Consider the following 15,432-nt stretch of genomic DNA (forward strand, 5'->3'; position numbering starts at 1 on the left):
CCACTCCATTTCAATCAAACGTGCAGCAGGGATTTAAAGATCTACAATGAACTCTTTCCTCTGCTTTCCAACTGTCTTCAAACGAGCTCCCCCTATTCACATCCTCAACTGCAGCAACCCAGGGGCCCTCTTTCCCTTCTTTTAATGTGTGTCTAATAGCAGAGCTGATGACTGGTCCTTACCCGACTGGATGGCAACAGGGAATCTCTCCACCAGCAGTGTCATATCCTGCATGTCTGCAGTGCCCAAGTGGATGACCTCCAACATTACATCTGTTAACGGCTGCCCTTCCATCTGTCCTGCTGTTTCCTTTGCACCCCATTACCTGCTGCCCTGCCACCTCGTCCATGATCTGTTTTTGTTTTCCCCCATGGACAAGGCTCTTGCTCTCCTTCCTCAGATTGGAGTGGTCACTTTCTGCTACACCCCCTGCAACAACTGTTCCCTCCCCCTGTTAGCCACTAAGCGAATCCCATCCCCAACCTTTTTGATGCCTTTCTGCTCCCTTACCGCCTAATAAGATCCACTGTCTTCTCTCACCACGTGTGACAATCAACACTTGCAGATTGCATCTGAATAATACTTTCGCTCTTACAAGCCAGATTTTGTGGTGGAGCAGGTTTGGGAACACACCCTACGTAATATATTACTACTTGGATCAATCGGGAGATTTTAAGTGGGTTTGCTGCACAACCAAGATACTCCATATTCACTCCTTGACCACCACAGGTATTCACTTCCTTTTTAGAAGCTAAACATAGATTTGGCTAGATTGTGGTCTTTGAGCTCATTGGGGAGCCTATTGGCATTCTTTATTTCCTCTGAAGTCCCGTCACCCAGGACCGAAAATCTATTTGATAGCTTGTTACCTTCCACCACCAAAATCGGACTGGGGACCCAAATGAATAATACCCTACATCATCCACCCCAAAACTAACTCTGCCAAAGGCGGGATTGTCTGGGGGTGTATATTGGACTTGATTGAGATTGCGTTGTCGTAGGGCCACATGTGGGTAATGACTTGCCCCTTCACCTGAATCATCGAGTAGCACCTAAATCTGGTTAATGAGGGCATTGGCCTCAGATTCCCCCCAACTGAATTTTTTGTCTTCTTTGTCTTTGGTGATTAAGACGAGCCTTGGGAGCTTTTCCCACATGATAAAACTCTGAAATAAATCAGATGACCAAATGGATTAAGGGCACAAATAAAGCTATATGGCACAGCTGAACAGCACAACTGCATGTGGGCACTGGTGTGCCAATAGCAATTTTGCTTCACACTGTAGAGGTGTGGGCCGGGCCGGCAACCAGAAGGATTTCTTCACGGCTGAACAGCGGGACTCAATGGATTTGAAATGTGAAGCACAATGGCACCTTCCATAGTCTCTTAAATGCCTGCGAACAGTATAGTGTGAAGCAAAGGATGGGTCTGGAGTAATGCTTTTATAAGGGGTTGGTGGAGAAGTTGTAGGTCTTTGACACGTAACACAATACTGTTTTTTTGCGGAGGGGGGAATAGATCACTTAAGGGAAATAGTTTATGGTTCTAGGCCATGGGGTTCCTGCTCTCACCACCTATGCACCCCCACTTCCGTTACAATGGAATACTCTCTAGAAGAAACTATTGGTGTTGTAGCTTTCTTTAGATTTATCTATGCTGGTTCCCATGTCTGCCTTATTGCAGATAACAATGTAATGTTGGAGAGGTGGGTGCCCAGGTGTGGTAGCATGTGCTAACCAGGTGCCTTGACTCATCGCACCGGAAGGAGCCTTAATTTTGGAAGTTGGGGCTCACTGTCCGTAATGTTTCCTCCATGCATTACCAGGAGTGTAAAACCTGAAATAGGCTGAACCTACATGTCCTTTGGTTTGGACCATGCACTATTGCAGCGCAGTCCACATAGCCGCAAAAACTGCTGGTTCGAGTATGTTCTCAGGGCTGTGTGGTAACCAGCTGAGTTGTGTAGACCTCGATTGTCCAAAGGGCCAGGTTTAATTTACAAGTGAGGACCCTTCTCAAGATCGGTACATTTTAGCCCATTATGACCAAAGTATTTTTTTTTTTGTATCTTGCAGCTGAAAGCAACAATGGTTATCACATCATTTTAAAGTGATGCAAGCTGGGAATGTGGTGGAATGTGTCTGCACGAAGGACAGGTGATAACATGGGACTGTTGAAACTGGATACCAGCAGCACCGACTCGAGACCAATGGATTTGTGCGAACAAACTGCATAAAGGATGGACCGTTCAGAAACCAATGACTGTAATTGAGTGCCTTAATGTAAAGGGAAAGTACCCCAAAATGGTACCAGTGCGGGCCCTGCAGTTATTATTTTTCTCGAAGTCAACACTGAAGGATTGTACTTTTTATTTTGTGTCTACCGGGGCAAGAAAACTCATCGCCATAAACGGCCAGGAGGAAATGGTCAACCCTATTGGAATTGTTTAATTTTTTTAAATTTCTTTAAAAAAGTGTTCCTTGCACTTTGGCTATGGCTGTAGACCACGTCGCTTGTCAAAGGTTCTCGCACTGCTGCTTTCTGCCTACTTACACATTGTGTTTTTTTTTTTTACTTTTATATTAAAATGCCCCCATGTTTTATTGTGTGATTTATTTTACATAGTCTCTTGTTTCCCTTTCCTGAAGGACATGTGCTGCAACGGGAAACAAGCAGACTAAGTTCTGGAACAGCAGCGTTTGCCTTAAGCTACAATATGACATTTCTGTGGCACTCATTTGACTGCTTTGTGGCACTCCAGAGCTAGTAATGGGAGTTGATGGAGGTATGTGTATACCCTTTTGGGTATAGCTTGGTGTTTGGCCGAGACCATGCACTGTTGGAAATAAAATTGTGTAGTCCACTTGGTTTGAAATTTTCGGGAAAACGTTACTGTGGCAGTTGGTCATGTAGCCTTTTTGCAACTGTTTGTTCTGGCTCTTTTTAGGTCTTCTCTCACTTTCCGGATCCACTTCCTGCTTGAATTCACATTGGTTTTTAGTTGCCATACTTTGTTTAGGTAGTATTGCTGCTTGTTTGAGGATATGGCCTAGGCAGCTGGCATGCCTGACGCAAAACTTTTTTAGGGCATTACAAATTTGCTCCATACCGTTCCTTAACACATGAATTCTTGCAGCTGGGTTCCAAATGCATACACGGTCTCCTCCGTTTTCTCCTGCATGCAACGCAAAACCTTTTTCTCTCCTAAGCCTGGTTAGCTTAATGGTTTTAATGGCTTTTTGTGGCAATATTCCTTTTTACAACTGAGCCTTGCTTTGTTTTAATCATTCCTGATTTTGTTAACCAAGTTGGCAATCGTAAAGGGGATTTGCTTTGTACTGAATGTCATCTGGATTGGTGGCCTGGTGGTGCCATTGTCCTCTAGGCACTATCTGTAACTGATCTGTTGATTTGTCTCCTTCCACAATGTCGCAACTGCTTGGAACATTGGATGAAGGCAGGGGAGACCTGTCTGAAAGCAAAGACTTTCATATCTTAAAATACCATGATAGCAGTATCTAGTGCAGTGAGCTGAATGGTGAGCCGAGGGACCAATGAACAGTCTAGTGGTTTCCTTTTCCACCAAAATGTACACTATTAGTTGACATCTACCATTTAACATAAGACTGTTGGTATGTGCTCACGATCAGAGTGATTGCTTGGTGAGGCAACTAGCTTGTGGGGCTAGTGTGCAGGAGACCTAAGATACCTCCGACAGAGTGGGCTGCTGGAAAAGGAGCAGGGTCGGGTGCCATTGGTATGGAATCTGCTTTCTCTCAAGGCTGAGGAGATGCTAGGACTACTGGAGGAGGGTCAACTGGTGGGGGTTGTTTGAGAAGAAGCTGGTGAGTCAATTTCTAGAGTCTCTGGAAAAAAGGCGTAGGGCTTGTGAGTAGCAATGATGAACCATGAACCGACTTGAGTACTCTTTCAGTGACTAGGAAGCCAATGAAGTTAAGCCAGCACAGATGAAATGTGATTGAGTTTCTTTAGGCCGGTGACCAGATGAGTGGCAGCATTCTGACTAGGCTGGAAAGGGGAACCCCAAGTAGTAGTTCTTTATCAGGAGTTTGCAACATTTGGCGAGCCAAAGGTTGTGGACTGCAACTCCATGATCCTTCACCATTCTCTATGCTGGTGCAGGCTGTTGGCTAGTGTTGGTCCAAAACGTCTGGAGAACCAAAGGTTGCAGACTCCTACTTGTAGGCAAAGCAGGATTGAAGGGTTGTTACTGCAGAGCTACGAGCAGTGTGTAAGTGGGAAGGTAAACTGTTGAATGGGGTGTAGCAGATGGAAATAGCAAGTGACTGCACTGATGGAAAGATCCTGCTCGGAAGGGGGGTGATCAGAGATGCATGGTGGAAGATCAGCACAACGAATGGACAGATGCAAGAGCAGTCTCAGACAAAACGTAGGTAATGGTAAATGGAGATAATTAAGTGAGTTTGTGGACATCCACCTGGACACAGCAGATATGCAGGACATGACCCTGCTGCTGGAAAGAGTCCTGTTGCTGTCCAGTCTGTCATGGGCTGGTCTTCAGCATGGGGGAGCGGGTTTGGGGGTTAATCATTTTGATTCAATCCACTGTGGTTTGATATGCATTAAATGAGGGTCTTTGGGATGCTGCAAGTGGGGGAGGGGATGCGAGTTGGGGAAGAGGTTGCTTGTAGAGAGTTGGCTAGCAGACGACCAGTCTAGTGCAGATCCTCAAATCTTTGCTGCTGCGAGTTAGTGGTTGACTGTTTTGTTAGTGACGGCAGCGAGCAAAGTCAATGACCAATAGGATTTTGAGGAAGCCCCCGATTGAACCCCTTCTCAGCAGCCCCCCTTGGTGTATGACCACAAGTCCTGAGGTTTAAGAAACCTGGGTAAATCTGCAAAGGTTTATAATCCCCCATGGTTTAGCATCTGCTGCCCAAGTGCTTGAAGAGAAGACTGCTTTTGCCTGCCACTACAGCCACCACCTTAAGGAGCAGCTTTTAGAGCTAGTGAAGGGTTGAACAACCTTGTAACTGGGCGCTGTTGTCATAGGCATCTGTTTCATTGCGCTGGACTGTTTTACATTTTAAGAGTTTTGACCGACCTTGACAGTTCTATGGGTGATCTAAACCACTAGCACCTTTTTTGTGAATGGTATTGTGCCATGGTATGTTTTGAGGCCACTTGTTCTCTGGCAGGAATATTCCGTTTTGTGAAGCCTGTACCGATGCACTTTGTATGAAGCAGCAATGTGGTCTTCTATTTGGGGGCCTTCCTGGTGTGCCTTTTTTTTTTTGGCTTGTTTTTGTAGGGTCTTGCTGGATATTATTTATCCTTCCTGCCTTACAATTCTTAGAGCCATGAATTGATTTGGTAGTAAACTGTTTCGTTGGGGATAGGAAAGTGCAGATCTCATTCCTGATGAATGTTTTTATGCAGCTGAGGGAGCAGTAGCGACATAGAAAGTGTGGATCATTTTTCTTTTTTTATTTAGACCAAGCAGAAACTCTAGAGCTTTTACTGAAGTGCTTTTCTGAAGTGCTTGTCGGCTTCTGTAAGTGGGTGTTTTTTTTTTTTTTGTTTTGTTGTAGAATTGGCATAATCTTGTTTGCGGAAATGGCCTCTTGGTCATCTTTCCTGAAGCCTGTGTGGAGGTCGGGCAGCATGAGTGGCAAATCAATGAATCTATATCTAGACAAGTACAAAGCCTGATGGATAGATGTCACCTCCCACCCCTACAAAATAGAAACCCAGCACTTTAGGGAGGGTAGTTGTTGGCCATGGTAGTAATGCTTTGATAATGGTGTTTTAAAAAAAAAAAGAAATCTTAAGTAGATTTGATTATTCAAGATGCTGAACACTTTGAGATTCTGAAAAATCATGGTAGATCTTTGAGGCGCTTCTATTAGTTTGGTTTTCATTTAAATGCTTTTTTAAAAAAAAAGTTTTCTGTTGGCTACAGTAGGACTGCACCATTTCTGCCTGCATGTATTTTTATTTTGAATTCTTTTAAATGTTGGCCCATGCATCTGTTGCCAATTATTCTTTGAATGTATGCTGTTGCATCAGAGCTAGGTTTTAGGGATGTTTGATGTGTAAAGCCTTATGCTTCGAGAGTCGTGATGTGAATGGTGGGTAGTGCTTAGCCAGGTTTGACAACTTCTTACAGAGGACTCCCAATTTTGGCATGAAGGTTAAAGGTTTCTCACAATGGTCTTAGTGCTGTAGATCGTTAACTCTTCAAAAGGAAGTGCCTTAGGTTTTGCAGCATTCCTCTAGACCAGGAGTCTGCAACTGTTGACTCTCCTGATGTTTTGGGGTGCAATTACCATAATATATGGCTATTGACTATGTTTAGGCATGATGGCAGTTGTAGTCCAAAACCTCTGGAGAGCCAAAGGTTGCAGACCCCTACTCTAGGTATATTGGAGCCACACATTTATGGAGGTTATGGGTGACCACTTTGTAGTGACTTGGCACTGTTTGCCGCAATGCTTTCCACAAGTAGATCTGCTGGAGTGTGACTACCACATGCCAAAAAGGGTCTGTGGATGTCCCTTACTGAGTGCAGGAATGCTTGACTCAACATGACTGCATCTGGTGGACTCTAGTTCAATGGATCATAATGTGTAATGGTCCTACTGGTAATGGGAGCCGCGTGCCAAGGTCCTGTGGCCCAGCCTGAACTGGGCATTGGGCTGGGGGGTGGGCTTCTGTTCTAGTACTTTCAGATCTTTTTTTATTCATGTTTCAGTGCTAGATTATGGCAGTCATGCTGCCTTTTAGATTTGCGTTTAAAATCATTTGAACCAAATGCTCAGTAAGTACTGTTCCGTGATCTGCTTTCCTTTTTGACCCACTGGTTTTTGGGTAGTCCCAGTATTCCTTTCATGCTGGATTTGCCTGTAAACGTGAGGGTTTGGTCTGAACCAAGAGACGGCAGGTGGTAACAAACCCCTAGCTGCATTATGACCGATCTTGTCCTTGATCTGCTGCCAACACCTCAAAAGCTTGAGTGAAGTTCTCAACCAGCAGCTAACCCAACATCATACCCAGAAATCTGAGGGGAACACCTGCCTCCAGTGCTCTCTTGGATTGGTGACTTGGCTGAACCATGGCATTTCATGCGTTTATAGCTTGATCTACGTGCTTACTGAATGTTGGTTTATTGGTGCCTTTTCTTGCTGATTCCAGTATGCTTCAGATGTTCACCAGTTCGTTATGCTTTAAGATTGAATGATTTTTGTTATGTTTCACATGGTGGTTTTTGGAAGCCATCTTTTGTTTCATGGAGCTGTCCTTTTTGTCTCCCAGGGTGTTGCATCTTTCCATTGGTGAGTGTTTGTGATTCAGTTCATTTAATGAAGGGCAAATGGATGCGGTTTACAGAGTAGACTTCTGTACCGTCCAGAATGTTACTGCCACATATTGTATATAAAAATGAAAAGCATATTTGCACTGGCTGTTGTACAGAGAAACCTTCAACTGGAACCTGTGTAATAAAAACGTTTTATATAAAGTTTTCGTAAACATTATTTTGAATTAAGCCTTTTATACATTGATGCTCTTGCTGTACAGTTCTTTACAGAGGAATAAATGCGTGATCGTTGTCATTTGTTCACTTGAATGTGTGGAACATTGGCGTGTTATACTGAGAGAAGGAGCCAGAAAGCGTGTGATCGAGCTGCCTGGATTGCTGCAGCTAAAAGTTTTGCAACTGGGAGCTACTCGGTGGCAGAGTACATTCTGTAGTCGTGGCTTGCTTGTGTGCAGCCATTGCTGGTGCAGTTCGGCAACTGCATGTGGACGTTTGCTTTATCATGTCACATGTTCCACTATGTCTGAATGTCTGGGCATGGCAATCCTGAACCTTCCCAAGCCACAGCCGGACATACAGGCAAATAAATCTAAACCAGGAAAATAGTCTATCCAATTAAATTGGGAAACACTCCTGTGCCCTTTTGTGATGGGATTCGGAAGTGACTCTTCAAAATCTCTTGCAGATGGACAGGTTTATAAAAAATATCATTTGGACCTCGACTTTGTCCCCCTCCAGAAGTAAGGATGAGCTACTGGTAACTGTGTGAATGTTAAAAGTGCCAATCACCCTTACATTGGGTCCAGGTTGGACACACCATGCGTTACTAACGAATATGCAACACGTTGTTGTGCAGTGTGCATCTCCATGCAGATGGAGCCTGGCAAGTGGTATGGGATGGTGGACCATCTCTGCAGACTTGTGTTGATGTTGTTTTTCAAAGCCGAACTAGTCCAAATACAGACCATGCAACATTTGGGGCACAAAGCATCTACAAAAGTAACGTTTGTTTGGGACCCTAGCAATGCCAGGAGCTTCCCTGGAGGATTAGATGCCATAACTACCTCTTGCTTCCTCCCACCCCATAGCAGATTTGGAGAGTGAGGCTGCCTTTCTAACGTTACCTGTGCAGGCTTCTTATTGCCTGCTGCAGGTCCCAGCTTAGTTCCCTGCCAGAGAGCCCTAAACTAGGCTGCGAGCTGTTGCCAAAAACATGTCCCCTGAGTGCACTATATACTTTCCGAGAAGGTCTTGTCCACATTCCCGATCTGGTTGCTCCTCCCAATCCTCTGGTGGCTGCTACTGCTGTGTGCCCATTCAGTCACTGCTCAGTCTACCAAGCTGCAACACATTTCAGCAGACCCCTATACTCCAACCCCGGGTTTCAGTGATCTTCCGTGTACATTACCCATTGGTTAGGTTACTCATTCCATGATTGCTTGCTTGAGTTTGCCTACTGAGCTCAAGTGTTGGTGTGCTCACCAAAAAACAAGGGACCCAGTATCGAACCAACCTCCTCTAAACCGACTTCTCGAGTTTTCACCACTGCAGAAAAAATACTTTCATGAACACACAACTGGATAAGAGGGCTTTTCACAAAGCAATGGTATAAATGCTGGGTACATTCTAACGACTGAACAGGGCATGTGTACCAAGTAACCCCTTGCCTGCAGCCAAACATGTGGGTTTCATTTTATTTGCCCTTTTGTCAGAGTATTTTGAAAAGTATTCTCTGGAGAGGCCCTTCATCTGAACTGGTTTGTTCAGGAGTGCCCTTATTAACGCTTTCTCACAGGTCTCCATGACAATACTAAATGCCAGCAGCAGTGGAGCTAAAAAGCTTGAATGATGGCCAGGTTTCTGCAAAAGGAAGTTTTATGATAGTTTCTAATATTGTTTTGATCCGAAACCAATGACCTCTGTTTTGGAAGGATTAGGCTGAAGCTTGCTTTTGATCATCCAGTCTTAAATCTCGTTGGCACAGGCCAAAACACGGTCACGTCGGTGTAGATTTTAATTGGACATAGATTTGCGTGTCTGCGTACGAATGGTAATTCAATTTGTACTTCAGAAAGATATTCATCAGGGATCTCTGATATTAAAAAGGATTGGAGATGGAGACGATCCCTGAGGTACTCTGCACGTGATTGGAGCGGCAGAATATAAACTGCCAACTTTCACTACCGTTATCGAGGAAGACCACTTCAAGGCTCCTTCTATACATGAGCTACCTCAAAGTCTAGACATGAGACCAAAGTCCACTGTATCAAAAGCTGCCGTTAAATCCAGCATGACTAACCTGCTAAATTCACCTTCGTCAGTAGCCCTTAAAATGTCATCCTGAACAGCAATAGGGCTGTTTTGGTTGCATAACTGGGCCTGAAACCGGACTGAAAAGTGTCTAAAAAAAGATATTCTCCAAGAAATTCTGTGATTGAAGGATAACCGTCTTTTCCAAGTCCTTAGATGGCCAGGAAAGGCCAGCAATTGGTCGATGGTTTGCCAACACCTGGTGTTCAAGAGAAGGTGTGTGTTTTTTTTTTTTTTTAAAAAAGCTGTCAGACCAGATTTCTTAAATTCGCTGGCACTGATCCCTGAACCAAGGCTGCATTTACAAATTCTATTATAAAAGGTGTAAGAGCTGTGGCATGCCTAACTGCCATGCATGCTGGAATAGGGTCGCAGTCGTGATTAGTGGTTTTAGGTTTTCAGATGAAGGCTTCAATATCCTTTGGCTCTACTGGTAGAAGGGCAAAGCAGGCCAGTGGCGAAGTCTAACAAGGTGAGAGGTCGGAGACCTGAGTAGGATAGTCTACACTAGTAGTTCTGAGAGCCAATATTTAGTCAAATGGAATTAATCTTTTCAGTAAAAAAACATTGAATTGGTTAGCCAAAGTACAGGATGGGAGCATCCTAGAGACTGCACAGGGAGAGGAGGTAATGTTTTCCATTATAGAGCATAACTCGTTAAATTGGTTTTTGGAAGATTCGATTTTGGAGAAAATTGGAATTTTGCATTTAGTATTGCTTGTTTGTATACGGCCAGTGCTGATTAGGCAGCTTGATAAAGAGACAGATCTTGAGTTTCCTCTAAGTTTTTTCTTTACTGCAGTAATCTTGCTGTAATTTTTTTAGGGACTGGGAAAACCAAGGTTTAGTCTTATTTTTACTATTTTTTTATTTTTTTTTTTCCTTCAGCAGGGCATTTTTGTTGTAGCACACTACAGCAGAGACCTATTGGTCTGAAAGAGGGTCTCGCACTCTTGCAACAATTCAGCGGGTAAGCATGGTCCTGTGATGGTGTCCATGGCTTTTTTGCTGCAAGAGAAGACCAGCTTTGGAGTAGCGTCTTTTGAAAAATCAATGGCAATGGAGAATACCATGACCAAATGATCTGACCATATGACTGCCAGATCTTGTGTGAGTAATGTTTAGGCCCCTAGTCGAGACACATTTCCCAAATAATGTGATGCTTGAGTGGTCAAAAGTGATGGGTCATGAGCTAGAAGTAGCCGATCCTGTTTTAACCAGTCTGGATTATCAGGGACATTGAACCAGACATTAAAGCCTCCAAGGACCATCCATTCTTTGTGTTGTAGAACATCCGACCCCTAAATAAAACTCTGGCTTCTCCAAAAAAGAGTGGAAAGGGCCTGGCGGTTGATGGCGCAGTACAACACGTAGGGACTCATTTGCTGAGCTACTTAATGTACAGGCAAGGACCTGAGCCTCATCCCATTTTAGGGCCCGAAAGTTTCAAAATCGATTTAAAGATGATTGCAATTCCCCCACCCCCGAACCCTGTGTACTGTTCTCGATCGTATTGTGATCATTTAATGCAATGCCACTGCGTGTTTTACTGCTGATATGGCATTGAGGGCTCCTTGTAATTCAGTGGTATGCCCACCTGGAGTCGGTCGCTTGGAAAGTCAATAGATTTTTTTTCGCTTTTTCCAAACAAACTCTGATTTTGTTCAAAGTATGTAGGCTAAAAGAACCAGCAGTGCTCCTAAATCCCAGCAAATAGTCGCAGGTGCACATAGTTACCATAACATCTAAGATACAACATAGAACAAACATTGACGGAATACCAAAGTACCGGAAGGTTGGGAGGGGGGGGGGGGAGTGGGCTGGGCAATAGTAATCCGGGCAGCCCGACACCGACCGCTGACTTGGCTAAACCGGCTTTGCGCTGATGCGGGCCAATTATGGCCTGTGTGGCCTTCAGAGACGCGTCCGTGCTGGTGCGAGATGTAGTAAAGCAGAGGCTCCCTCGGGATTTGCTGTTCCTCTGCCTCGCTGCCGTATCAGTAGATATTGGCCAGTTAAATGGAACGCCATTTTAGCCACTAAAGGATTAAAAGCACCGTACTTCTGCAGCAAAGTTATTTTAGATTTTGATTTTGCATCACACTTTAAAAGAAAACCTGGTCTAAAAACAGTTTAAATCTAGGAACGTATATAATTGGTAAACTAATCTAGTCCAGCAAGAGACGACAGTTTTAACCAAGTTAATGGCCGTCAATGTATTGATCTCTGAAGGTTGAAGGCATGATTCTGTCGTGCTGGGATTAGAACGCGTAACTGCAGGTTTGAGAAACCAGACTAGCACTTCAGCGCCCTTTCTTCTGCCAATGACTTGCATCTGCTCCCTCCCACAGACCTTTGAGCCTATGAAGTTTCTTGTGCAGAATAGTTTGGGTAATTTGGCTAGACTGATTACTACAAAAGTGCAGTTCTCATTAAGTGGGGCAATGGGCCTACAAATGGACCTGCTGGTCTCGGAGTAACATTTACCTGATGCCTACTTGCAACCAGGCTTGTTTTGATGTCCGAAAGCACAGGGATGTTTCACACTCCAATGTGCTAACATTTTCATATCTTTTGTTACCTGAAGATCACACTTTTACCACCTTTGTGGTGAGTTTGGGGAACCTTGCATAGGTTATCTGGCATTGCACTAGCATTGCACCTGGCTGTAATGTAATTGGCCAATGTCCTGTGTCACCCATGTGTAGAACATCGGCCTTCCATTGAGGGAGAATAAGATCTGATAAATCATAGGTTTCTGGTGGCCACCAATACTGCACCCAACACAACCATCTAGGGATAAAGATGGGGTGGGGGGGGCGGGGTATGACTGGTTTTAGGAGTCTACCTAGGACATGTGATGTTGAGCAGCCACGGGTGGTGTGAAAATGGCTGCCTAAATCTGTCAAAGCTTGGTATTTTGATATTCTCTTAGAGGTTTCTGGGTTCAAATCAGAACTTTATACAGAACGCCTTCTTGCACATGCCTCATCTGTGGCCAAAATGGTTTCTGCCCTTGGAATTGCTTTTTTATTTGTAGCAACTGCCCCTAAGGAGTTGCAACATATCTGGCCTGAATCTTTTTAGGCTTGCTATCCTACAGATGTTCTTGCTCATCTTATTTGTAGTGCTGCAATAGCTGAAAATTGGGAAATCTGGGTGTATGCGCAGTTGGGTGAATTTGTTAATGGGAGGTGTTGCAAGCTGCTGCCAGATTAACTTTCTAAATTTGCATGACATTTTGTAAAAGGATTCGATTGGCACCATCCAAACCCTTTTTTAAATTGAGACCTGACGTTTGAGGAGACCTGGCCCAGCACACATTCCAGCTAAAGAAGCAGATCTGGTTTCCTATTGAGCATCTATAGGGTTTGGAACGGAGGGCAAGGGGGTGGTTCCCAGCAAACTAGCCGTTTTTTTTTTTTTAACCCCAGGATTCTGTTATGGTTTGGCCATCCTTGGGTGTCTTGGCAGTTGCCCATAATTCTCCAGCATGGGGTCTTGCATTGATTCACATCCTCATGAATATTACTGTCGTCCGGCTGGGAATTCTTGACCAAATGAAAACAATTTTGCTTTAAACAAACTGCTAGTCTCCTAGTGTCCTCTGGGTCATACTGCCTCCAGCCAATGACACTTGTCCTCCTAAGCTCCACCCCTGGTGGCCATCTTCAGATTTTACCACACGTTTCTAGTGTTGGGAGTCCTTGTGCTTTGCTCCTCAAATCATGTTCCCCCCCATTTGCTGTTTTTTGTGAAGACATCTTCTATCTCTTTGTTGACTGTCACGTGACGACTATCAACAGAGGGACACGTTGTCAGCAAAAAACTTCAATCCACTGCTGGATCTTCAACCCGTGGCGCCAACAGATCTAGGCTTGGGCCTACACCCCGACCATGGCTGATGCCATGAAGAAAAGCCTCTTCAGGGTCTTTGAAAACTGCAGCCTGAAGAATATCTGAGGACCGGCACCTCAAGGCTTCACCCGGACCACGATGCAAATGGATGCTCCATCTGCCAATCCTTTTTTGTCAAAGACCAAGTAGGATCGCCACCGGAGGTTAGTGGCTTGGATTTAGGAAGGGAAAGCCTCCGACGCAGCCGCTGGTCAGTCTTGCCTTTTCCAGGACTGGCAGGTCCCATCGGCGTACTCTTTCTAGTAAGAGGTCGAGGTCCTTTTTGAGGATGCTTCCTCTGCAAACATCAAAATCGGGAAAAACCCTTCACTACAGCAGTATTAATGTCAGGAACGGTCGGTAACCGGCCTCGTCCAGTTAGCCTGCTGGCTAGTGGGTTGCCTCTGTATGTGAGGAATTCGCTGACGCCATCCAAGCACAGATCGTAGAAGGGCACATCTCCTATTGTAGCCTCTTTTCCGTCTGGCTCTCACCTGGTGAGACATGCCTCTGGCGTCCCTGCCCAGGCTCACCAGAGCTGTGCTGCTCTCTGCACTGGCTTTTATCGGGTTCCCCCAGAAGGTTCCAAATCATCTACACCAGTTCTGAGGAGGACTGGCCAGAAGAAATTTATTGGGATGATAAAGGGGGCCATGGGGAACTTGACCCCATTCTACCTATGGCTCCACTGGAGGTCACCAACCTGTAAGCCTTCCCGGCCATTTAGCCCTACAAGCAGTTCAAGGCCGGGGTCCTACTGCTCCTGCACCAAGGGACATGTCACTGGACATCCTGACCACACTGCATGTGGTGGAGATGTAGCAGCCCGCTGCTCCTGTGCCTCGTCCAGCCAAGAGTTGCTTCAGGCCTCTTGGACTCGGCTGTCACTGCTGCATAATGCACCTGTAACCCCTCGGCCAGTGATTGGGGGGGGGGGGCTGCCTCCTGTGGCAGAAGCCAGTTAACAGACACTGGCACCAGCACTCAAACTGATGAGTTTGATGATTATCCTGTGGATGGGGAACACCTGGACGTGTATGAACCTGCCCAGCACCCCCTCCCCAGATGAAATTTGCTCCTTTTACTTCATGATATTGAGTTGCCAAGCTCTTCAAACTGTTGCCAGAAGAGAAGTATGCGGGATTCCTGTTCAGGAGCGGGAATCTGCTAAGAAGATCATTGTATTGGTCCCTTTGTTGGTTGACATATGGGCGGATGGCTTTGCAGTCATGAAGTCGCCAAATACCATGCCTGCCAAGCGTGACTGGCTGGAGAAGAAATACTGGTGTGTTCCAGATTCAGCTCTCAGCTTCCACTGTACTCTGGTATCAGCCGCCAACAGGAAGAGGTCATCAACCCCTCAGTCTATGGTGCCTCTAGACCAGGAAGGCAAGAAGCTTGATGCTGCTGGCAAGCGCATCATTACCACAGCAGCCTGCGCCATCAAGGCCGCCTCGCTATCCTGTAAAGGTACGAAAGGGAGCTGTAGTACAAGCTGGGGCCCATCCTAGACTTCCTCCCTGATGACAGACGGCCGAAGCCTTGGCCCTATTCCAGGAAGAATTGGCTTCGGACCACCCTATCACTGTCGAACTTGAGATAGCAGACTCTGGCTTCTGCCAGATGAGAAATGGTGAGGCCCTCTGATGCCAAGGTTGGCTAAGGGCCACTACTTTATGCACAGACCAGGGTCATCGACATGCCATTCAATGGGGACAAGCTCTTTGGTAAAGCAGTTAATGACATCCTCAGGCCGGCAAGACAGACACCGAGATGAAATGCTCTAGGGACTCCAAATTTGACTCAACAACGCCCCCCCCCCCACCCAACAGTCCAAGAATTTCTGGATGCCAGCTGGCAGCAGGTCCCTGGCACATGGACAGACAAGATTGTCTAAATTGAGCATTCCATCAAGCTCGGCCTG

General features: G+C 45.5%; 1 protein-coding gene across 2 annotated transcripts in view; it reads left to right on the forward strand.

Annotated features, from left to right (window-relative positions):
• TFCP2L1 (transcription factor CP2 like 1) overlaps positions 1-2,612 on the forward strand; it is a 119,143-nt gene extending 116,531 nt beyond the window's left edge. Inside the window, exon 15 of one of the 2 annotated variants that reach the window (XM_069616736.1) lies at positions 2,077-2,612. In XM_069616736.1, the coding sequence (XP_069472837.1) occupies positions 2,077-2,114 (38 nt within the window). In that variant the 3' untranslated portion in view covers positions 2,115-2,612. The remainder of the gene's footprint in view (positions 1-2,076) is intronic. The other variant, XM_069616737.1, reaches the window with a different exon arrangement.
• The last annotated feature ends 12,820 nt before the right edge of the window (positions 2,613-15,432 follow it).

Source organism: Ambystoma mexicanum, chromosome 9, assembly GCF_040938575.1.
Source record: "Ambystoma mexicanum isolate Mex_15411 chromosome 9, UKY_AmexF1_1, whole genome shotgun sequence".
Lineage (NCBI taxonomy): Eukaryota > Metazoa > Chordata > Amphibia > Caudata > Ambystomatidae > Ambystoma > Ambystoma mexicanum.